Source organism: Dermacentor silvarum, chromosome 4 (assembly GCF_013339745.2).
Source record: "Dermacentor silvarum isolate Dsil-2018 chromosome 4, BIME_Dsil_1.4, whole genome shotgun sequence".
Lineage (NCBI taxonomy): Eukaryota > Metazoa > Arthropoda > Arachnida > Ixodida > Ixodidae > Dermacentor > Dermacentor silvarum.
Window position 1 is genome coordinate 150,157,825 of NC_051157.2, and position 25,439 is coordinate 150,183,263.

Genomic DNA, 25,439 nt, shown 5'->3' on the forward strand with positions numbered 1-25,439 from the left:
CATGTCGGAGAATGACAAAACGCAGCAGAAAAATGCACACTTCGGTGGCAGTAGCCGATGGTATAGCAGCTGTCTCACAGTAGCATGTCAAGTGATCAGCACACACGACAATCCATCGATTCCCATCAGATGACCGCGGGAATGGACCGAGAAGGTCGATGCCGACTTGCTCGAAAGAAATGCTTGGAGGTGGCACTGTATGTAGTCGACCATGGTGGAGTGCTCGTCGGACACTTGTGACGTTGGCACTCGTTGCAGCTGGACACGTACTGGTTGATCGTCTGGCGTATTTTAGGCCAGTAGAACCTTTCTTGCGCGCGGTAGAGCGTTCGCGCCGATCCCAAATGGCCAGAAGTTGGATCGCCATGCATAGCGCGCAAGATGGAAACACGGAGATTCTCCGGGACCACCAGGAGATATGGTGGCCCTGTAGAAGAATAGTTCTTTTTGTACAGTACTCCGTCACGAACGCAGAAACGAGTGGATGGTGCTGATTTCCTGGCAGTAGTGAGCAGTGGCTCTAAAGTTCTGTCTTTTTGCTGCTCGATCTTGAAGGTATTAATATCAGAAAATCCTGGCTCCAATGATGCCATATAGCGATCGAAGTTGTCCGCGTCGCAGTCCGTCGTCGGAAGCGGAAGGCGCGAGAGGCAGTAAGCGTCGGCGTGCCGTCGGCCGCTTTTATAAGAAACGGTAAAATCATACCCTTGTAAACGAAGTGTCCAACGCGCAAGCCGACCTGACGGATCACCGAGATTAACCAGCCAGCAAAGAGAATGATGGTCTGTCACCACAGTGAAGGGGCGTCCGTACAGGTATGACCGGAAGTGTTGTACTGCGAAAATCACTGCGAGACATTCTTTCTCTGTGAGTGTGTAGTTGCGCTCGGACTTGCTTAAGGAGCGACTCCAATACCGCTAGCGTCCGTATAAACTTCTGTGGAAGCAGCCGGGTCGAAGTGCCGGAGAACGGGATGGGACGTCAGAAGCAACTTCATCTCCCGAAAACTGGCCTCGCATTCAGGGGACCATTCAAAAGGAACGCCCTTCTGAAGGAGGCATGTCAGCGGATACGCGATGTTGGCAAATCCACGAATAAACCGGCGGAAATACGAGCAAAGGCGCAGGAAACTGGGTAGTTCTTTTACCGAGCGAGGTTTTTTGAAGGCTTCGAAAGCAGCAGTCTTCTCTGGATCGGTTCGTATGCCGTCCTTGTCCACTATATCGCCCAAAACCAGTGTTTGGCGCTCTGAAAAATGGCATTTCTTCGAGTTGAGCACCAAACCTGCTTTTCCCAAGCAATCTAGCACAAGATCGAGGCGTGCGTTGTGCTCACTGAACGTGCGCCCGAAAATCACTACATCGTCTAGGTAGCACATGCACACTTCCCACTTCAAACCACGCAGGATGTTGTCCATGAAGCACTCGAAAGTTGCAGGTGCATTACACAGCCCGAACGGCATCACATTAAATTCAAAAAGTCCATCTGGTGTTACAAATGCCGTTTTCTCCTTGTCTGTCTTGTGCATAGGAATCTGCCAGTACCCCGACCTCAAGTCGACAGAGGAAAAGTAAGATGCTGATGAAAGGCAGTCGATAGCATCATCGATAAGTGGAAGAGGATACACGTCCTTTTTAGTGATGGTGTTGAGACGCCAGTAGTCTACACAAAATTTCCATGTCCCATCTTTCTTTTTAACCAGAATCACTTGCGCTGCCCACGGACTGCATGATTCTTGGATTACATTCTTGCTTAGCATTTCGCGGACTTGGTCGTTGATCACCTTGCGTTCCGATGGTGAAACTCTATACGGCTTCTGTCGCAAAGGCTGGGCAGATCCCGTATCTATGCGATGGTGCATACGAGAAGGAGGAAACGATGGTGGCCCCACTTGCTGCGAAAAGTCAAACACTGCGGCATGTTTTAGCAGAATATTCGCCACTTCATGACGCTGTTTAGTGCTGAGCGACTTGTTCACCATGGAAATGGAGGAGTCCACAGCAGGGCATGCATTAACGAAATGGCGTTCATCCGCAGAATCAGGGGCCTCTGTAAGAATGGCGAGTGAGAGCACTTGATCTTCATGGTAGGCGGCAAGTTTCAGGCCCTGTTGTAGTATTGCAGGTTCACTGGAACAGTTTACAGTCCATGAGCTAGTGCATCCGTGAACAACTGACAGCGTGCAATGCGGTATCAGCACATTCCTCTTGATGCAGCTCAGCCGAACGGGTTCGACGGTAGCGTCAAACGTTCTGTCGGTGGTAGGGAAACAGGAGACTGAAACACAGCTTGCAGATAACGGAGGCACAACTGTATCCCTGGATACACAGAGCACACTTTCGTGATACGGCGGCCTCTCCATAAGCGCAGCTGAAAAGCTCGTACCTAAACTAATTTCTCCCGTGCCACAGTCGACAGTGGCACCACACAGTTTCAAAAAATCAAGGCCCAGGACTACGTCATGCGTAGAATGAGGTAGAACAGCGAACTCTGCGTTAAATATCTGACCACCCAAAATAACGTCCACATTGCACACCCCGACGGGATGCAATAAGTCTCCACTCACTCCGCGAAACGTACCGGTACGGCCCCAGCGAAACATCACTTTTCGTCCTAGGAGGCTTTTAAACGCAAGACTCATCACTGAAACGGTTGCTCCCGTGTCCACAAAGGCCATTGTCGAAACTCCGTCAATCAGTACGGACAGCTTATTCTTAAACATTCAAATATGTGGAGGTATCTTTGGCGACATCGAAGATTGTCCAGCGACCTCACCTCCAACGGCCGCGCTGACTAGTTTTTCAGAGGTGGCGACGGCAGTGACGCCGCCGAGACAGCGACCGGCTTACGCGTGGAGCGGCTGGTGGTGTCAAGATGCGGTCGGATGCTGGAGAACGGTTCCGCAGCACCTCCGGGCTCTGGTGAGGGATACGTCCTGAATATGTGTGCGAGGGTGAGTACGTTCCATGTGGAGTGTGGTACCGCCTAGACATCGTCGATCGCTCGAACCTCGGTGGTTGGCGGCGATTGCAGTACCTGGCAATGTCACAATATATATATATATATATATATATATTGACACGTATACATGTTTATCTTTCACCGGTGGCCGCTTTCCACCGGCTAACAAATGTTAAACGTTATCGCTCGGCGCAGGACGCGCCTGTATCGGAAGTTTCTAGAACGTTATCGATGCTTCTTTCCATTGCCTGTTTTCACCGACGCTTATGTTATCTGATTGCATGACTGACGCGAATTGTCTAGAACTTTCTGGAAGACACGCGGGCATCAGGGATTAATCTAGAACCTTCGATGACTCAGGTATAAAAGCCGACGCGTTTCGCCGCTGATCAGATTTTCAACGATCGCCGACTGTGTTCGCCACTATCGTTGTGCTTTGAGTGTACCTTGCTTTTGTGGGCACAGGTTCGCCCAATAAACAACCAGTTTCGTCGTACACAGTTTTACGACTGTTTTCTTCAGCGTCACTACTACGTGACATCTGGTGGAGGTGCTAGTGCGTTCATGCAGCGAACACCCTCGCAAAGCCGCGATCCAAGCCCGAAACCGGAGTACAACGCCAACGTCACCAAGGACCAGCGAGCTAGCCGTAGGCAGCAAGGACTTCTGCCGGAGTACGGACTTCTTCCCGAGAAGACCACAGCGATCAAGGCCAAGTCAACGACCCCAATGGCAGCCCCAGCGTCCCCCATCCTGCTGCAACAACCTCGGGAGCCCCCGACCTTCCGTGGATCATCGGCTGAAGACCCTGAAACCTGGCTGGAGACATACGAGCGGACCGCGACGTTCAACAAATGGTGCGACGACGACAAGCTACGCCATGTCTATTTTTCGTTGGATGACGCTGCTCGGACCTGGTTTGAGAACAGAGAGACCACCCTGGTTACGTGGGACCTTTTTCGTGAAAACTTCGTGAGGACCTTCACAAGTGTCGTACGAAAGGAGAGGGCAGAGGTTCTCTTAGAAACCAGAGTGCAATTGCCGAACGAGAACATCGCGATCTTCACGGAGGAGATGACTCGCCTCTTCCGCCACACCGACCCCGACATGTCTGAAGAAAAGAAAGTTTGGTTCTTGATGCGGGGTGTCAAAGACCAACTATTCGCCGGATTGATGCGCAACCCGCCCAAGACTGTCGCCGAATTTCTTTCCGAGGCTACAACGATCGAGGAGACGCTCGAAATGCGCGTCAGGCAATACAACCGCCATGCCCTGACCAACTACGCCGACGCTCAAGCGCTAGGCGCCGGCGACCTGCGCGAGACCATCAGAGCGGTCGTTCGCGAGGAGCTGCATAAGCTCTTTCCCAGGTCGCAGCCTCACGTGGCATCTATCGCCGACGTCGTCAAAGACGAAGTTCAGCGCTCACTTGGAGTTTCCGATGTGCAGCCACAATCGCCGCAACCCCAGCCGGAAGCGCTGACCTACGCCGCCGTCGCCCGTCGTCAAGGCCCCCCTCCGCGCTCGCGCCAGGGCCCCCTAACGCCGCAGTTCCGTCGTCCACCGCCGCCGCCGCCAGCACGCCCGCCCGTCGCCCAGCGCAGCTACCAGAGGAAGACGGACATTTGGCGCGCCCCCGACCACCGCCCGCTCTGCTATCACTGCGGGGAAGCCGGCCATGTCTTCCGCCGATGCCCATACCGCGAGATGGGCCTACGAGGGTTCCCCGTCAACGCGCCGCGTCCTGATCGAGGTGAACGACCGCGCGACATCGCCGACTACCTCGCCGGAGCCCAGTGGAAACCACGACGATCCTCACGCTCGCCGTCACCAGGCCGCTACATCTCGCCTCATCGTCGTCAGTACAACGGTCCCACCCGGGGCCGATCTCCCAGCCCTTACCCGGGAAACTAAAGGCAGCAACCGATGGAGGTGCGGTTGCTGTACGACGCAATGCCGAAGATCCTCCGACGCCGCCGACGACGACGATTCGCGATTCATCACGACGAGATATCAGCACGCCGCCTAGCAACAGCCTTGACAACACTTCGCCGCCGAAAGAAGACCTTCCGACGCGACGTAGCAGCAGCACAGCAAGCCGACGCAGTCGTGATCCGACGCCACGAATTAACCGCAACGCCAGACGCCGGTCTACCGATCTAGACGTGCTCATCGATGGCCATAACGTCACCGCTCTCGTCGACACTGGAGCCGACTATTACGTCTTCAGTGGCCCGTTCGCCGCCAAGTTGAAGAAGGTGAAAACAGCCTGGCAAGGACCCGATATCCGGACAGCGGGAGGCCACCTACTAACGCCGACTGGAATCTGCACAGCGCGAGTCACGGTAAACAACCGCACTTACCCGGCGAGCTTCGTAATCCTGCAGCACTGCTCCAGGGATGTCATCCTAGGCATGGACTTCCTAAATCAACACGGTGCAGTCATTGACTTAAGGTCCAAGTCGATAACGCTTTCAACGCACAACGCGATACCACCGGATACAAGCACAAGTTACCATGCCTTGAATGTGCTTGAAGAACAAGTCACTGTTCCGCCTCGCTCCAGCGTAATGATTTCCGTCGGTACCGAAGTGCCTGCAGACATGGAGGGCGTCATCGAGGGCGATCATCACTTACTGCTCGACCGTGAAATTTGCGTCGCTAGAGGCATAGCTGAGCTACGTGCAGGGAAAGCAAGGGTGATGCTCACGAACTTCAGCCCCGAATACAAGCACATTAACAAAGGCACCACGGTCGCCTACATCGACGAAATAGTACAAGCCAGCAGTGCTTTCGCCTTCACGGATTCCAGTGCACCTGCAACGACGACTATACTACCTGAACCAACTTTCGACATCAATCAGAACCTCCCCAGGCACAAGAAAGAACAACTAAAGGCTCTGCTCCTGCAATACGAGGACTGGTTCTCGTCGTCGTCAAAAGTTCGACAAACCCCTGTCGCCAAGCACCGCATCATAACCGACGAAAATGTCCGGCCACTCCGTCAGAGCCCGTACCGAGTTTCGGCGCGTGAACGCGAGGCCATAAGGCAACAAGTCGACGAAATGCTACGCAACGACATCATCCAGCCGTCCAAGAGTCCGTGGGCGTCCCCCGTGGTGTTAGTGAAGAAGAAGGATGGAACCCTACGTTTGTGCGTCGATTATCGTCGCCTCAACAAAATCACAAAGAAGGAGGTATACCCCCTCCCACGGATTGACGACGCCTTGGATCGACTCTACAACGCAAAGTATTTTTCGTCGATGGACCTCAAAACCGGCTACTGGCAAATCGAAGTCGACGAGAGGGACCGGGAGAAGACTGCGTTTATAACACCAGACGGACTGTTCGAGTTCAAGGTCATGCCGTTTGGTCTTTGCTCGGCGCCTGCCACTTTCCAACGTGTCATGGATACAGTACTGGCAGGCTTGAAGTGGCAGACTTGCCTCGTCTATTTGGATGACGTCGTTGTGTTTGCCTCAAGCTTCGAGGAACACCTCCGGCGCCTTGAAACAGTTCTTCAAGCAATCAAGACCTCCGGACTCACGTTGAAGCCAGAAAAGTGCCGCTTCGCATATGAGGAGCTCTTGTTTTTGGGCCACGTCATCAACAAGTCTGGAGTGCGCCCCGACCCTCAGAAAACTGCGGCCATCTCCAACTTTCCTCCGCCCGCTGACAAGAAGGCAGTGCGTAGATTTCTTGGACTGTGCGCCTATTACAGGCGCTTCGTCAAGAATTTTTCACGGATCGCTGAGCCACTGACGTATCTCACGAAGGCCGACGTCGAGTTCAAGTGGGAGACGCCGCAAGTCGAAGCATTTGAAGAACTGAAGCGACGCCTGCAATCGCCGCCAATACTTGCGCATTTCGACGAAAATGCCGATACCGAAGTCCACACCGACGCAAGCAGCGTAGGACTCGGCGCCGTGCTTGTGCAGAGGACTGACGGACTAGAAAGGGTTGTAAGTTACGCTAGCCGGTCGCTATCGAAGGCGGAAGCAAATTATTCCACAACAGAAAAGGAGTGCCTCGCCATCATCTGGGCTACATCAAAGTTTCACCCCTACCTCTATGGCGGGCCCTTTAAAGTTGTAAGCGACCACCACGCCTTGTGTTGGCTAGCTAACTTGAAGGATCCTTCAGGTCGCCTCGCACGATGGAGCCTGAGACTTCAAGCATTCGACATCACCGTAGTTTACAAATCCGGGCGAAAGCACGCTGACGCCGATTGTTTGTCTCGCGCACCCGTCGAACCGCCGCCACAAGACGACCAGGATGACGACACTTTCTTGGGACCCATCAGTGCCGACGAATTCGCCGAACAACAGCGAGCCGACCCGGAACTAAGGAGCCTTGTAGACTACCTGGAAGGCAAGACCGTCATTGTGCCGTAGGCGTTCAGGCGAGGATTGGCGTCGTTCTTCTTGCAAAACGACATTCTCCTAAAGAAGAACTTCTCGCCTCTCCGAGCCAACTACCTCCTCGTGGTACCCTCAGCATTGCGTCCAGAGGTTCTGCAAGCTCTCCATGACGACCCAACGGCTGGACATCTCGGTTTTTCCCGCACTCTCGCGAGGATACAAGAAAAATACTACTGGCCTCGCCTCTCTGCCGACGTCGCCCATTACGTAAGGACATGCCGAGACTGTCAGCGACGCAAAACACCGCCGACAAGGCCAGCCGGGCTTCTACAGCCGATCGAGCCACCTCGCCGACCGTTCCAGCAGATCGGGATGGACTTACTGGGGCCTTTTCCGACGTCGACGTCCGGGAATAAATGGATCGTCGTAGCTACGGACTACCTGACCCGCTACGCCGAAACAAAAGCCTTGCCCAAAGGCAGTGCCGCCGAGGTAGCCCGATTCTTCGTTGAGAACATCCTCCTGCGTCACGGTGCCCCGGAAGTCCTCATCACCGACAGAGGTACGGCCTTCACGGCTGAACTAACTCAAGCCATCCTGCGATACAGCCAGACAAGCCGTCGCCGCACCACCGCCTACCACCCGCAGACGAATGGCCTCACCGAGCGCCTAAATAAGACCATCGCCAACATGCTGGCAATGTACGTCGACGTCGAACACAAGACGTGGGATGCCATCTTTCCGTACGTGACCTTCGCATACAACACGACCGTGCAAGAAACGACGAACATGGCGCCGTTCAACCTGGTCTACGGAAGGAACCCGGCAACGACGCTTGACGCCATGCTACCGGACGTCGCTGACGAAGAAAATCTCGACGTTGCCACCTATTTGCAGCGTGCCGAAGAAGGTCGACAGCTCGCCCGCCTGCGCATCAAGAACCAGCAGAGAATAGACAGCCGACCCTACAATCTTCGACGACGCTACGTCGAGTACCAGCCCGGAGACCGTGTTTGGGTCTGGACTCCGACACGCCGACGAGGACTTAGCGAGAAACTTTTACGTAGCTATTTCGGACCATATAAGATCATCCGTCGTATTGGCGCACTGGACTATGAGGTCGTGCCAGACGGCATTTCGCAATCACAGCGGCGCCGCGCACGACCCGAAGTCATCCATGTGGTGCGTCTCAAGCCTTTCTACGCCCGCTGACGAACTTAGGTACTTTGTTACTTTATTTTTTTTCTTTATTACGCGTGGTTTTGTTTTCGCTTTCACATTTGTTTGTAGCATCGGGACGATGCTTTTTAAGGGGAGGGTATTGACACGTATACATGTTTATCTTTCACCGGTGGCCGCTTTCCACCGGCTTACAAATGTTAAACGTTATCGCTCGGCGCAGGACGCGCCTGTATCGGAAGTTTCTAGAACGTTATCGATGCTTCTTTCCATTGCCTGTTTTCACCGACGGTTATGTTATCTGATTGCATGACTGACGCGAATTGTCTAGAACTTTCTGGAAGACACGCGGGCATCAGGGATTAATCTAGAACCTTCGATGACTCAGGTATAAAAGCCGACGCGTTTCGCCGCTGATCAGATTTTCGACGATCGCCGACTGTGTTCGCCGCTATCGTTGTGCTTTGAGTGTACAGTCGGGCGCGATATGAAGGTGATCGCGCGAGCGTCGACTGGCCAAGCGTACCAGGGCCCTAGCGGCACGTTTAGGAAATATAAAAATCAAGATTTCACGCTCTTCTCTCCTTCGTTAGCTGTTCCATGCTGCGACAATCACTCCCATGGCGAACTCACCGCTCTTTCTCTCTATCTTTACTTTCCCAGTTGTTGCGATCAATCATAACTTGGTGGGCTCTTATTTTTCAGGATGATAACAACGTTGGTGGGAAAGTTCTACTAAAGGCGATCCTTGGCTTCGCTTCATTTATTTGATGTGCGATGTTTTACAAAAAATAGGCATTGCGTCATTTCACTGATTTCTACAACCAATGAAATTTCGTAAAGGGTTTACGCTGAAGAGTATAACTGCTGCGATGCTGATGCGAACCCGAATCTCATTTCGCAAGAAAATGGTCCCCGCCTTTGCTTGAAGCCAGTAAAGAAAAAAAAATCACTGAAAAAGCACTTTCCTCGGGCAGGAGTGACCGCTGCTTAAGGAACAGCAAAAAGAGTGAGGGAGACATGCCTAGTACTTCCCTCTCCTCAAAACTGAAGTCTGGGCCTTGGCGCTGTTCTCGCTCGTGGTCGACGCTCGCGCGATCACCTTCATATCGCGCCCGACTGTACCTTGCTTTTGTGGTCACAGGTTCGCCCAATAAACAAACAGTTTCGTCGTACACAGTTTTACGACTGTTTTCTTCAGCGTCACTACTACGTGACAATATATATATATATATATATATATATATATGTTTAATCACATCATAAGAAGCCAACAAACAATGACACCAAGGACAACATAGGGGAAATTACTTGTACTTACTCATTGAATAAAAGACCTGATAAATTAACGAAACTGAAAATGGATGAAAAAAGAACTTGCCGTAGGTGGGGAACGAACCCACGTATTCGCATTACGCGTGTGATGCTCTCACCATTGAGCTATCGCGGAGCAGTTTTCCCATCCACTTTCTGTGGTATTTATGTTTTACAACTAGAACTAACCCTGGGAGTGTTAGCCAGCGCCCCACTTACAAACCCTAGGACGGATGTGGAACATCATTTCTGCCGCAGGCGTCACGAGGACGTGATCTTTTTTAGGTGATGGCAGCTGGTCAATAAACCCACATATGCTACCTGAAGGCATCAATGTTGCCGGATTCGAGCCCTCGTTGTGTAATGAACGACAAGAAAGGGAACCAAGGGGCCCGATTTTCATTATCATATCGTAAGAAGCAAACAAACAATGACACCAAGGACAACATAGGGGAAATTACTTGTACTTACTAATTGAATTAAGTAAATGATAAATTAATGAAAAATGAAAATGGATGAAAAAACAACTGTCCGCAGGTGGGGAACGAACCCACGTCTTCGCATGCGATGCTCTCACCATTGAGCTAGCATGGAGCCGTTTTCCCATCCACTTTCTGGGGTATTTATGTTTTACAACTAGAACTAACCCTGGGAGTGTTAGCCAGCGACAACCTTACAAACCATAGGGCGGATGTTGAACATCCTTTCTGCCGCAGGCGTCACGAGCACGTGATCTTTTTTGAGTGATGGCAACTGGTCAATAAACCCACATATGCTACCTGAAAGCATCAATGTTGCCGGATTCGAGCCCTACGAGGGCTTGAATCGGGCAACCGAGGGAACTGAGGGGCCCAATTTTTATTATAGTATATATATATATATATATATATATATATATATATATATATATATATATGTACGCGCACACATCAGGTAAGCATTGAATCACAGGATCCGGCAAAGAAACAGGTCAAAAAATTGAAGCATGTAGCAAAGATACCACGATTTTACTGTCGTTTTGGCTGGGGACCAGTGTTTACTCAGGGCCACGTCAAGCGATTCATCGCAATTACATCATTTAATGGAAAAATCGGACAGTTAGAATTGCCCCGCACAAGGCACCACAGATTATAAATTCACCTCAAGAGCCTGTCGAATGAGAGCTGCACTGCTACACTTGACCTGGCGGGCCCCTCTTAAAATATGGAGAGGCCGCTGGGCCCCCCTACGCCCCCACCTCAGACTTTAAGCACTGTTACGCGGGAGGGCGCAGGTGAGCGCTAACCGATGATAATAGGCTTTTCGTCGGTGGTTGTCTTAGTCAGGCTGTCTTCCATTAGTCCTTCCTTGGGAACGAACCCTGATTTGCTCCAGAGGGCTCGGCGTTGGTGGGATCCCTCAATGACTGGCTCGTCGTCGAATCGGTAATTTCCGGCAGAATATCCGTGATATTCGCCCCTTCGCTGGAAACGTACTGCACTGGAGACGTTTGGCCACTTGGTGAAAGCTCAATGACCTTCTGTTCAGGGATGAGTTCAAACAGGATGCTCGAACAGACTAAGAAGAAACGCGTAGCGAAGCGACCACAGATACGGCGAGAGTATGCTGGGTCGTTGAGGCTAGTTGTGTGTTCAAAACTAACAGAAATTAGCGACACCCAACGGCTACAAAACGATAAGCAGTGTGGCCGAACTTTTATTCCTACGCTGGCGGGTGCGGCCGGGGGCTAGCAGAGGACAGTCGGCGACAATACCATAGTCGTACTTCATGAAGTTTGTATTTACAGTAACAATAGAAAGAAGCGCATTGGTCGAAAAACCCTTCTTGATTATGGTCAACTATCGGCTAATCGCAGCCGCGTATGGGAATCTGCTGTATGACTATATATGGTAGCCCGAATATGGTGAGTAGAAGGCTTCTGTTGAAAAGGGTTGTTTGAGAAAAAGGTGATTTCCCACTCCGCTTCAGAGCTCCACACGGCGCTCTCGACTGCAAAAATTGGCTGAGGTGTTCACAGCAACGTATGCTATCCACTAACTGTGTTTTTAACAAAGCACGAGGGGTGGTTCAGGAACAGTTTAGGCGATACCGCTTGTTTAGCTCTTGAATTCATCTCTAAAACTGATCACTTCTCACTATGAAAGAGGGCGCAATCTAAATATTGATGCGCAAAAGCATTTGTTAAAAAGTTCTGATCCCAGAAAAAAGGTTCAAGTCTGTTATACACAGTAAGGAAAGCATATATAGTCTTCATAACTAGATTAGCTAAAAATTACGGGACAACCCATCTTCGGACCTCACCAGTGAAGAGGAATGGAGTCGACGCATATCCAGCTAAGTCCTCCAAGATGAACTCCTGGCCGTCCGGAGAGCTCACGACATCGGGAAAGCCTTTGGCCTACCGGTGCCTACGTGGGCGGAGCCACCGACTGAGCCTGGGGGCTTTTGCCCTCGGGCACTAGTTTCTCTGGAACAAAATAAAGTTTTTGCCATGCCATGCCACGCCAAACTGTCTCACAATAAATGTCGAAAGTACTGCGATTAGCATTGAAGCAATGTAGCGACGCTTTTAGCGATGTAGCGACGCGATTAGCATTGAAGCAATGTAGTCTGTTCGGGACGCGTGTAATAATATATGGGTATGGGGCGATCATTTTAAGTTTCCCGCGAATTTTTAAATATCGCACGTTGCAGATAACGTAAGTTTAGTTCTTGAGCTGAATTATTGAGAGGGGCGGACATTACTTGCAAGAGAAATCGAAACACATATCCAACTCATTACGAAAATTTGCAAATTGCCTCCTTAGTGAATTAATGCACGGCACATATTGCAGTATAAGAGTTGTAGCAGATTACCTTTCTTTTTTTTAGTATGATACATCGTTGCAGAGAAAATCTTTAACTTGAGCTTGGGTGCTTGAAAACGCACTCTTGATGAAGGCCGGATTTCGGCGGAACGTCAAATTGAAATGCTTTTATTTGCTTCTTACGGCATCTGCGCTTCTTTTAATGATTATTTACCCGGATCCGGAGAAATTCTTCACACACACACACACACGCACACATATACATATATAGAAAGAGAGGGATACACATATATAGATACTGGTTACTGCGTGAAGAATCTCAATGTTCATCGATGAAAAATGCGATATGAGAAAACGACTACTAAGTCGCAGACAGGTTTCCACAATTTCTAGTCAACGCACATTAAGCAATGTTTCTGTGTTCATATTTATTTCCTTCGTTTTAATGCGTTAGCATTTTACGGTACTTGACGTAATTTCGGAGGGCTAACTATCTACGTGCATGCATGTCTGTCATTGTTTTACCGCCAACCTGGATCAGTGGGTAGTCCATGGTCCACTGGGTACCGCCTCACGCTTCTGTACTGAGGGAACAGGGCTCCAAGCCACCCATCGGACCAACCTGGGTCACTGAGTATGTGGCAATGTTTTCATATTTGCCGCTTTTCAACGAACCTCTTTCAAACCAATACGGGTCACTGCAGATGTGGGACAGACTAGGTACCGCTGTTCACTAAAGCTTTCGACGCTGACTTGGAGCAATGGGTGTGTGCCACAAGGTCCGTGCTTCTCTTCAACGAACCACTTGGATGCGAACTTGGCACACTAGGTATGTGCGAGCAGTTGTGGGCCAACAGTCAATAAACTTCTTTGAAGCCAACTTGGGCAATTGGGTATGTGCCACTGGGAATAGGCCACGGTACAATGACGAAAAAATCCTTTGGGCTTCTCAGATGCTGGGCGGAGTCAAACCAACGTCGCAACAGTTCCTTAAGGACAGCAACCCGATGCTTTAGCAGGCTGCGCCACAAATGCACTGTGTATGTGCGGCTTTTCAATGAACGTCCTTCACGCCAACGCTTTAGCGAGCTGCGCCATGAACCACCTGGGTACGTGCCGCTCTTAAATGAACTTCTCTCCAACTTGGGTCACCCAGTACGTGCCACTGGATATGCGGGAAGCGACGGAACAATGCTCAGCGTTCGCAGGCAACGGTGCGCCACGTCTCGGAGCGTGAGCGCTGACTTCTTGGCAGCGCCACTAGATTGTGCAGCATTTCTCGAAAGGTCTGCGAGAGGAGCGCGGTCGCCGCACGGCGCGTTTCTCAGCTGTAAGACATACCTTCGTGCCACCGCTAGATGGCTCCGAGGGGTTTCAGGGAATAAAGTCACTGGAATCTGGAAAGTACCGCAAACGCCGGAGCGCGCGCAGGCAACACTGCGCTGTTGCCAGATTTGGTCCAACGCGTCCCTCGGGCACCAGGCGCTACTCGATGTAGCTTCGCTTTCCGTGCTTTATATTATCGCAAATCGACAGATTTCATCGTCCTTTACATAAAACATGAGATGGTGCGAAGGAGTACAGATAAGTACGATCGTAAGATTGTTACAGGCGCCAAATCGCATGCAGCGAGACCAGCCAACTGGCGCTCGAGCGGCCGGTCTTTTGTTTGTTCACGTCCATTTATTCATTCATTCATTCTTTATTATTACAACACAAAATATACAATCTGAGTATTTCATCAGCCCGCCAAAGCAATGATGCTTTTAAGCGGGACAGGGCAGTGTTTTGGCCTGAATGACACAGTTTTGTGCTTCACACAAAGGAAACAATAGGAAGAAATAAGTACAGCAGGAAGATAAAAAATAGTACATTGTACTGAAGATTATCGGTACCGGCACGGTGAAGTGTGAAAGAGGAAGTTGACGAACTAAGAGTGCGCGCTCGATCGGTGTCCAGCTGAGACTGCTCCGTCTTGTAGTTCAGTCAGACGCCCTGTGGACCTGCAAGAACATCCCGTGACATTTGGTGGAAGTGCTGGGTTAACGTCTTCCCCGACCTGGAGCTCCGCAGCCGTACGTTGTCATCTGCGGCCACAATGACCGACGACGCCGGCCCTTCGCAATCCACTCCCCCCCCCCCCCCCCCCCCCCCGGCTGTTGTGTGTTCTGGTGCGGTACGTCAGCGCGACCCTGCCGTCATCAGCGGCACCGACGATCACGACGTGGAGGACTGGCTTGCAGAGTATGACTGTATCGTATCGTGTCTGACACGTGTGCTACGGTTGATAAGCTGAGGGGGCGTTGTCCAACTTCTCTGTATATCGTAGCAGGATTATCTGAGGGGCGTTGCCCCATTTCATTGTATAAAAGAACGGCTCAATAAATCCTGGGCACTCGTGCCCTGGCTACCCGGAACATGATGTCATGCTGATACATGGTGTCAGAAGCGTCTAGCCCGTGCCCTCATCCGCTCGTCTGAAGGATAGCAGTCATCGAATGAAAGCTGCCAGCATGGATTTCATAAAGCCACCGGAGCCGCTGCGGTTGGAAGGCGACATAAGCAAGCACTGGGAGCTGTTCAAGCAACGGTTTCAACTATTCCTGACTGCAACAGAACCAGCGAGTAAAAAACGAGAAGCATCGACGAAAACTGCGTTGCTACTGAGCGTCGCTGGAGAAGGAGCCATCGAGGTATACAACACCTTCAGCTTCACGGAAGACGAGTCAAAGGATGATTACGACGCAGTAATCAAGAAGTTCGACGAATACTTCGCTTCACAAGTAAATGAGGTTCATCAGCGCTACCTGTTCCGTAGCCGAATGCAAGAGCCAGGTGAGCCTTTCGAACACTTCTTAAGAGATCTGAAGACGAAGGCACGAGCGTGTAACTTCAGTGGGCTAGCAGAGTCAATGATCAGAGACCAAATTGTTCTTGGCACAAACGACGCTAAGACGCGAGAGAAGCTTTTTTCTAACAACCAGTTAACGCTGCAAAAGGCAGAGGAGCTATTCAAGGCAGTTTAAGTAGCAGCAGCCAACCAGGCAATTTGGATGCGAGAACTAAAGCAAGTCGACACAATGCACAAGACAATTTAGCGTGGAAGCTTGGGCGTGTTGGTGATTCATTGCCGAAAACACAGCGCAAAAAAAAAAACCCGGACACGAGAGAGCGACACGCACACAGCGCTGTGTGCGTAACACAGCGTAACACAGCGCTGAGCGCTGTGTGCGTGCGCTGCGAAGTAACAAGTGTTACTTCGGACGTAAAGCAGCGAAAAAGCTATAAATGTCGAAAGTGTGGAAGGGCGCACGCGCCACGAAAATGCCCAGCGTACGGCCGAACATGTCGTGCATGCCAAGGAAAAAACCACTTCGCTGTATGTTGCAAAGCAAAGCCGCAAGTAGGCGAGTTGCAGGGTAGCGAAGATGATTTCGAAATTCTCGCTATCGGGAATAAAATCAGTCGATTAGACTGGACGGTGAAAGCGAAGGTTGGAGGAAAACTCGTTGATTTTAAAATAGATACTGGGTCGCAGGCTAATCTGCTACCATTAGCGCTGTACGCAAGGATGGACCCGAAGCCACAAATAAACCCAAGCAGTGCGGTGTTGCGATCCTATGGTGGAAGCGAAATCAAGCATTAGGGAACCGTAAGGCAAGAAGTGACGCTGCACGATCGCACTTCCACTCAAGATTTTTTCATTGTGCGCAAAGGAGGCCAAGCAATTCTCGGTCTGCAGGCGTGCGAGACCCTGGGGCTAGTATCCCGGCAAGTACGCAGCGTATCGCAAAACAGTTCAGAAAAAGTTGTGAACGAATTTCGCCACCTTTTTTCTGGCATAGGTGTATCCAGCGCCACTATCGCATGGTCATGCGCGACGGAGCAGTCCCAGTCGTCCAGCCGGCGCGTCGAGTACCACTGGCCTTGAAGGAGCAGCTTCGAGACGAGCTGGAGCGCATGGAGCGGGAAGGCATAATCACGAAAGTGACTGAGCCTATTGAATGGGTGAGCCCTCTTGTCATTGTGCGCCAGAAAAACGGTAAACTACGCGTGTGCGTGGACCCGCGTAATATAAACGAGGCCACTAAACGGGAACATTTCGAAATGCCGAGACGAGAGGACATTGAATCCGAACTCGCAGGAGCTAAAGTGTTCACGCGCCTAGATGCAAATTCAGGGTTCTACCAGATTCTGCTGCATGACGAAACTTCGAGAATCTCCACTTTCGCGATACCTTTCGGTCGCTACCGTTTTCTCCGATTGCCTTTCGGCATATCATCAGCATCGGAAGTCTTCCAAAAGGCCCTAAACGATATTTTTGAAACTATACCAGGAACAAAAGTATATGTCGATGACATATTAGTGTGGGGCTCATCAAGGCAAGAGTATGACCAACGACTGAGGTTGGTGCTAAAGACTGCAGAAAAAGCAGGGCTAACATTCAACCATGACAAATGCGTTGTCGGAGTCAACGAAATAGACTTTCTAGGGGACGTAATTTCTGCAGAAGGCATCAAGCCGAGTCCTTCCCTCGTTCAGTCTACGCTGCAGATTCCCGAGCCACGTGACAAACAAGCCGCGCAGAGAATGCTCGGTGTTGTAAATTATTTTGGCAAGCTTATTCCAACACTGGCAGAAAGGACGAAGCTTTTACGAAGCATAATCAAGAAAGACTCGGTGTTTGAATGGACGCCGAACCACGCGGAAGAATAACGTCAGATATGCCACAGTTTAAGTAGCCAACCGTTGCTGTCGGTGTTCGATCCAGCAAGAGAAACAAAAGTCTCGTGTGACGCGTCATGCAGTGGCGTAGGCGCCGCACTCTTGCAGAACTACAATGGCACATGGAAACCAGTCGCGTATGGATCAAGAACACTCTCGGAAGCGGAAAGGCGCTATTCACAAATAGAAAAAGACACTGGCCATTACATACGGCTGCGAAAAATTCGACCACTTTGTTTACGGTCGAAATGTCATCATTGAGACCGACCATCACCCTTTGATTGCTATCTGTAAGAAAGCGATCGGTGACATACCACCCAGACTACAGCGCATTTTTGTGCGATTGCTCAGATATGACTTCGACCTGCAATTCGTTCCAGGAAAACAGCTCGTGCTCGCGGATATGCTGTCTCGAGCACCAAGCAGTCGGGGCACGGATGCTGTTGACACCGCTGACGTAGAAGTGCACGCCGTGAGTACGGTATCTTCATTTATCAGCGACGAAACCTGGAAGCGTCTCGCCGCAGAAACGGCCAAGGATAGCTATCTGAAAGTGGTGTTGCAGAACTTAATAGCGAGTGAACCTATAGATGGTCCATTGAAACCCTTTTTATCCGAGCTGTCTCATATTAAAGTTGTCCTATTCAAGAGATGCAAGGTCGTAATGCCAAGCAGTATGAGACGAGAGACTTTGCACAGGATTCACGAAGGTCATCTGGGAATCGCCAAATGCAAAGCTAGGGCTCGTCATCTAGTCTTCTGGCCTGGCATGAACTCGGAAATCGAGGCGTTCGCTCAGATGTGCGCCGCATGCAAAAAGTATGCGTACAATCAGCCGAAGGAACCACTTATGATGCGTCCTGTTCCGGACCAGCCTTGGTATCGCGTAGGAATCGACATCTTTCACTACGGCGGCAAGTCCTACCTGTGCGTCTATGACGCCTTGTCTAACTTCCCAGAAGTAGAATGCCTCCGAGACACTACAGCCAGGACCGTCGTTGACGCGGCTAGTGCTATATTTGCTCGTTATGGCATACCAATGGAGGTTCTTTCAGACAATGGTCCCCAATTTTCGAGCAGAGAATTTGCTTCGTTTTCGGGCACTTACGACTTCAAACACATCACCTCAAGTCCGGGATTCCCCCGTTCCAATGGGCTATCCGAAAAGGGGGTACAGATGGTAAAGAGGCTGCTTAAGAAAACTACTGAAGCTAAACAGGATTTCTGGTTGGCACTTTTGGCTTACAGGACTTCTCCCTTGGAGTGTGGCCGGGCGCCAGCAGAGATCCTCCAAGGCCGCCGACTACGAACACTGCTGCCTGACTTCCAATGTGGACCAGCCCACCAGGTCGTCAAGCATCGTCAGCCTCAAACCTCGGCGCAGCCACTAGCAGCACTACACGAAGGCGATGTCGTGTGAGTCCAGACCGGCACGTGGGCCACGAAAGCACAGGTTCTGAATCCGTCAACGTACCCGAGGTCGTACCACGTCATCACGCACGAAGGGCGGTTCCTTCGGCGTAATCGCAAACACGTGCTACCGACCGGGGAGACCTTCCGGCGCGACTTCAGTTCCAACGACGCGGAACCCGAGTGCTCGACATCTGCTCAGCACATGGATGGTGAAGCGCCGACTAATGGTGTTACAGCAGCCGCGGACATAATGAACAGTTCGCCGCCAACGCCAGCCAGCGTTACGACAACCGCGGACATTTCGGACGGGTCGCCGCCAACGCCAGCACCGAGAAGGTCGCTGAGACAACCAAGACCACCACGATGACTAGAGTATGATCGAAACTTCCAGCAGATTTCTTAAGCCCATTTTTGTCAGTATTTATTTGCTTTACTTTCGTTACAAATGTGTAACCTCGAGGAGTCATCACTATAACATATGTATATAACTGCATGGTTTATTTTTCTTTCTCGTAACGAAAGAGGATGTATCGTATCGCGTCTGACACGTCTGCTACGGTTGATAAGCTGAGGGGGCGTTGCCAAACTTCTCTGTATATCGTAGCAGGATTATCTGAGGGGCGTTGCCCCATTTCAATGTATAAAAGAACGGCTCAATAAGTCCTGGGCACTCGTGCCCTGGCTACCCGGAACATGGTGTCATGCTGATACAATCACCGCGTTAGCGCGCATAACAAGTGGTCTGATCGCGACAAGCTGACCAACGCCATCTTTTATCTGACTGATGTGGCAAATCTGTGGTTTAGAAACCACGAAGCAGAATTTACAACCTGGTCAGCTTTCACCGAGACCCTCACTTCGGTCTTCGGCAGTCCCGCTGTGCGCAGACTCCGTGCTGAACACCGTTTGCGTGGTCGCGCTCAACAAAGACGTGAAACCTTCACGAGCTACATCGACCTCTGTAAGCGCGTGAATGCGTCCATGACCGAAGCCGATAAGATAAGGCATATTATGAAAGGCATAGACGACGATGCCTTCCATATGCTCGTGGCCAAGAACCCTACGACAGTTGCACAAGTAATTGAGCTCTGTCAAAGCTTCGACGAGCTGCTCAAGCAGCGCCTTTCCACCCGTCGCACCAGTGTGCAATTCGCGGACCTCTCGGCCTTGCAGCCTGGATGCCTTAGCGCTGATCACTCTGGCTTGCTGCTGTAGATTCAACAATGCATTCGGGAAGAAGTGGCTCGCCAACTATCTCTTGTAGCGTGTGTTGCTGAGCCTGCTTCCATGCTAGAACCATCGCTCCGTCGTGTGATCCAAGCACAAGTTTCTGAGGCGCTCCCACCTCCCTCTCCACCGCCGCCTGTGACTGCGCCTCTGACTTACGCTGCCGCTCTAACCGACCTCCTCCGCGACCGATGCCTACTACCTCCAGACCCGCCGCTAGTTTCTATTCGTCGCCACTTCCGCTACGCCCGGTCCACGTGCCCATATCGCCTTCCGGACCTTCTCTTAACCCTTGTCGTACTCCGGACAACTGCCCTATCTGTTTCGCATGCGGTATTCCGGGACATGTTGCGCGTTTCTGTCGCCGCCGTGGACTTTATTTTCGTCGTGACGCGCCGAACCTCGGCTACCTTCCCCAAGAGCCTTCGCATCGTTCTATCCCTGATCCCTCGGACTCATATTCTCGTCGCGCCGCCTTCAACTCTCGTCGGTCTCCTTCCCCTCGCCGCCGTTCCCTTTCACCCATGTTCGCCGTTCCAGCTCTGGTCAGGAGGAAAACTGACAGCCGCAGTTCCCGAGGCAAGAACTGCGCCATCGTCGAAATTTTCAAGGCCTCATCTTTCTCCTCCTAACGAAATCGCCGTATTTGTGGAAAGCGTGGCGACAACAGCTCTTGTCGATACGGGGGCTGCCGTTTCTGTCATCAGTGAAGACCTCTGCCGCAAACTGAAGAAAGTAACGGTTCCTGTACCAGATATTTCCCTACGCACGGCAAGCTCGCAGCAAGTCAAGCCTTCGGCCGCATGTACTGCTCGTGTTATGATTCAGGATGAACTATATTTTGTAGAATTCGTCGTTCTATGCCGTGCTTCGCATGACGTTATTCTGGGTTGGGACTTCCTTTCCGCACATCATGCTGTTGTCGACTGCGCTCGCGCGCTACTGGCTTTGTCTCCGTTCCGTGACACTACCGTCGACCTCCCTAACCGTTCTCCTAAAGTGATCGCCACCGCTGACGTCATCATCGCTTCTTTTTCTGCCGCCTTGGTGCCCGTCTCTTGTGACTCTGCCCCCGCCACGACAGCTCTTTTTACACCATCTGAATATTGTTCGCGTCGACGGAACCTTCTACTCCCGTTTGCAGTTGTCACACTCACCGATGGTTCCGCTGCCATTTACGCGTGCAATCCATTTCCATGTCCTTCAACTCTCTTACACGGTGAATGTAAGGGGCGTCTAGACACTGTTGACGTCATTAATCCATTTGACCTACCTTCCGATAGGTCACCACTGCCTATCCGTGCCATCACTTCTGTTACCGCTCCAGCCTCGCCTTTCCCCGATGTTTCCTTGCATACCATCGACGTCGCGCTTACGCCCACTCAACGCAGTGAAGTTGTTGAACTTCTTGAACGTTTTCGTGATTCTTTCGACCTCGGCCAACCTTCCTTGGGGCGCACGACAGCGGTTGTTCACCGTATTGACACCGGTCACCATGCTCCGCTGCGCCAACGTCCATACCGTGTTTCCGCAGCCGAACGTCGTGTCATTGACGAACACGTTGACGACATGCTGAAACGAGGTGTGATACAGCCCTCCCACAGTCCTTGGGCGTCTCCGGTCGTGCTGGTGCGGAAAACGGATGGCTCAATCAGGTTTTGTGTCGATTACCGCCGACTCAACAAGATTACCCGCAAGGATGTTTATCCCCTACCACGCATCGACGACGCCCTGGATTGCCTACAGGGAGCTGAGTTCTTCTCTTCACTGGATCTGCGCTCCGGGTACTGGCAAGTGCCGATGGCTGAAGCCGACCGTCCAAAAACGGCTTTTGTAAATCCTGATGGATTGCAACCCAGCTGACGTGAGACAGGCAAGTTCTTGCCTGTCTCACGTCAGCTGGGTTGCAACTCAATTTGAAAAAATGTCATTTTGGTGCCCGTAAGCTTACGATCCTAGGCCACGTCGTCTCCAAAGAGGGAATTCTGCCTGATCCTGCCAAACTTCGTGCCGTTGCTGAGTACCCCAAGTCCACTACTCTAAAGGAACTACGGAGCTTCATCGGTTTGTCTTCCTATTTACGGCGTTTCATCCGTAATTTTGCCTCGATCATCGCTCCCTTGACGCAGCTTCTTAATGGCACGTCAGACCTGTCGGCTTGGAACTCGGAGTGTGACGAATCATTTATGAGGCTCCGCCGGCTCCTCACGTCCCCTCCAGTACTGCGCCACTTCCTCCCCAATGCGCCTACTGAGATACATACGGATGCTAGCGGTGTCGGCCTTGGCGCCATTCTCGCCCAACGCAAAGATGGCTTTGACGAGTACGTTGTCGCATATGCCAGCCGCATCCTAATGAAGGCAGAATCAAACTATTCTGTGACGGAAAAAGAATGTTTGGCGATTGTTTGGCAATCAGCAAATTTCGTACTTATCTTTACGGCCGTCAGTTTGACGTTGTCACTGATCACCATGCCTTATGCCGGTTATCGTCCTTGAAAGATCCCAGTGGCCGCCTCGCTCGTTGGGCCTTACAGCTTCAAGAGTATGACATACGTGTCATTTATCGCTCTGGACGCAAACATTCAGATGCCGACGCCCTATCCCGTTCTCCGCTACCTCCTGCCTCTGTTTGCTCCTTACCTCCCACCTGCGATTTGTCAGCTCTTAGCTTCAACGACATGCCGGCCGAGCAGCGTAAAGATCCCTGGATCTCTCTACTGCTGGACTTCCTGTCTCACCCCTCACCTGCGTCTCTCTTACGCGCCGTGCGTCGTCAAGCACACCACTTTGCCATCCGCAACGACCTTTTGTATCGACGGAATTACCTCACCGACGGCCGTCGATGGCTGCTCGTTATTCCCCGTCACCTGCGCTCACACATCTGCGCCGCTTTCCACGATGACCCCCAATGTGGCCACGCCGGCGTCTTCAAAACGTATTCCCGTCTTCGTCTTCGATTCTACTGGCGAGGCATGTACAGATTCGCTCGCCACCACGTCCGTTCATGTGCAACGTGTCAACGCCGCAAGACCCCTCCTCAGAGTTCTGCAGGTCCCCTGCAACCTTTACCCTGCCCTGCTCGACCATTCGACAGTGTTGGAATTTATCTTTACGGCCTCCTTCCAAGCACTCCGGACGGTAACCGGTGGATCATTGTTGCCGTAGACCACCTCACACGGTACGCCGAAAGATCTGCGCTGCCGGCGTCCACCGCGAAAGACGTCGCTTGCTTCCTTCTTCGCCACCTCATTCTGCGACACGGTGCTCCACGTGAATTATTAAGTGACCGTAGGCGCGTCTTTCTCTCCAATGTCATCGCGGCCCTTCTAAAGGAGTGCAACATCGTTCATCGCACCGCTTCCGCCTACCATCCACAAACTAACGGCATGACGGAACGTTTCAATCGTACGCTTGGCGAGATGCTTGCCATGTATGTGTCTGGTGATCACTCCAATTGGGACCGGGTTCTTCCTTTTGTCACTTAAGCCTATAATTCTGCCCCGCAAACTACCACCGGCTTCTCTCCTTTCTTTCTTCTCTATGGCCGAGAACCTTCCTGCCTCTTGGACACCATTCTCACCTACCGTCCTGACGCTTCTGAAGTGACACCTGTTTCAGAAGCAGCTGCTTATGCTGAAGAATGTCACCAACTAGCCCGCTCGTTCACCACCCAAGATCAGTGGCGCCAAAAATCACGCCATGACGCATCCGCTCCTAGAGCCCGCTATTCTCCCGGAATGCTTGTTTGGCTTCGGGTCCCGGCTACTTCCCCCGGCCAATCCACTAAGTTTTTGTCCAACTACCACGGTCCCCAGCGCGTACTGCAGCAAGCATCACCTGTGAACTATGTCATCGAGCCGCTCGCGCCGTCTTCTGATCGCCGTTGCCGAGGGCGCGAAATAGTTCATGTGGCAAGGCTTAAACCGTGTTAGGACCCGCCGATGCTGTCTTTTCCCTAGGTCGCCAGGATGGCTTCTTTCTGTGCGGGGGGTGATTATACTGAAGATTATCGGTACCGGCACGGTGAAGTGTGAAAGAGGAAGTTGACGAACTAAGAGTGCGCGCTCGATCGGTGTCCAGCTGAGACTGCTCCGTCTTCTTGTACTTCAGTCAGACGCCCTGTGGACCTGCAAGAACATCCCGTGACAACATATAGATACAAATTTTCTTTATGAACCAATAATCCGAAGTCCGGGAAAGCATCCAAGCTGTTATGCGGACCGCTGTATAGTTAGTTTCTCGCAGCAAGGCACAGCACATGTTTTCTTTCGCTTTTCCCGATTCCTCCTTTTCCGTTCTCCTCCATCGGTCGACTAATGTCCAAATTTTGTTCCTGCACAAGTAGTAACGTAAGCAACTACATATTTTGGGTAAAAAATAGTTTGTACAGCACCACCCTCCATTCCATCACATGTAGTAGTGAAATGTTTTGAAGCAAAAACAGACACGAAAAATAAACGCAAAGAACACAATATCCTAGTCCGTATTATACAATGTTCTGCCATCAGCTCGCTGGGGCCAAAGCACTGCTGTTTGTTTTCCGTATGTTATGGTATGGGTTATTTTGTGTGCTATTCCATTTAACCCGTTTAGCCTATATGGCGAGGCCAGTCCGTATATGGTAATGCCATATCTTAATACAGTTTCACCCAGAGCCTTATAGGTGAGTTTTCTTAACCGAAGATCACATTTACTGATCTGATTTTGTAACTAACTGCGCATATTGTTCGGAGTCTTTTAGCTACATATTGTATGTGATGACAAATGACAAGGATTCATCCAAAATAATTCCAAGGCACCTTATTTTGGTAGCATACTGCATACTGTGGCAGGAGCATCGATTGCGGTTTGGGCTCGTTGGTAAGCTATCCAAGGAGTATACTAAACTGCTTCAGAGTGTGTATAGTTAAGCAACATAACTCGTGCTTTAAGCATTTTATACGTCGCAGGCCTTCGTGTGTCTCGGGTTTGTTTACATTGACTGTTTTACCCTCGTAGCTAACTCGTAGCTATTCCACGTGTTGCAGAAAACGCGAGCCGCTCTACCTCGAGTTTTCAAGGCTTGCTACTGTGAAGAACAGCACGATGGTTGTCGCAGTGTGCCCTGTGAAATTCACAAACAAAACCGTGTTTCGCTTAGCTAGATACGATATAAATTATATGTACTTGGAAAGTGAAGCATTCAACTGTGCGCCACCCGTTCAAAATGCAAAACAAACCCGATGCTCGTGTGTCACACAGGATTTTTTAGGCTGACTAGGTATCAAGCGCTGCCACGCATCGTTTATAAGCAAGGATGTAATTGCTTTCGAAACGTGGCTACTGATTCACTCGCGCTCGAAACGATTGATAAAGGGTGGTCATAGCGCTAGAAGACGCGGAAAAGAATGAGGAAACAGGACGAGCGCTAACTTTCAATTGAATGTTTATATCGAGAAACAACCGTATTT

The 25,439-nt window shown here is 51.1% G+C and overlaps 1 protein-coding gene across 2 annotated transcripts; it reads left to right on the plus strand.

Moving 5' to 3' along the window:
• Nucleotides 1-14,925: 14,925 nt before the first annotated feature.
• On the plus strand, nucleotides 14,926-19,159 carry LOC125945214 (uncharacterized). Of its 2 annotated transcripts, none has more exons than XM_049666823.1 (2): nucleotides 14,926-15,457; nucleotides 18,596-19,159. In XM_049666823.1, the coding sequence occupies exons 1-2, from the start codon at nucleotides 15,121-15,123 to the stop codon at nucleotides 18,736-18,738; spliced, it is 480 nt and encodes a 159-aa protein (XP_049522780.1). In that variant the 5' UTR covers nucleotides 14,926-15,120; the 3' UTR covers nucleotides 18,739-19,159. The 2 variants fall into 2 exon arrangements, 1 of the variants encoding a protein (XP_049522780.1); XR_007466698.1 differs by lacking the exon at nucleotides 14,926-15,457 and adding an exon at nucleotides 17,634-17,819.
• Nucleotides 19,160-25,439: the final 6,280 nt, after the last annotated feature.

Coding starts and splice junctions, on each gene's coding strand:
- LOC125945214 (XM_049666823.1), top strand. CDS start 15,121: ATGAAAGCTGCCAGCATGGATTTCATAAAGCCACCGGAGCCGCTGCGG. Junction 15,458..18,595: donor TAGCCGAATGCAAGAGCCAG/GTGAGCCTTTCG, acceptor TTTGGCTTACAG/GACTTCTCCCTTGGAGTGTG.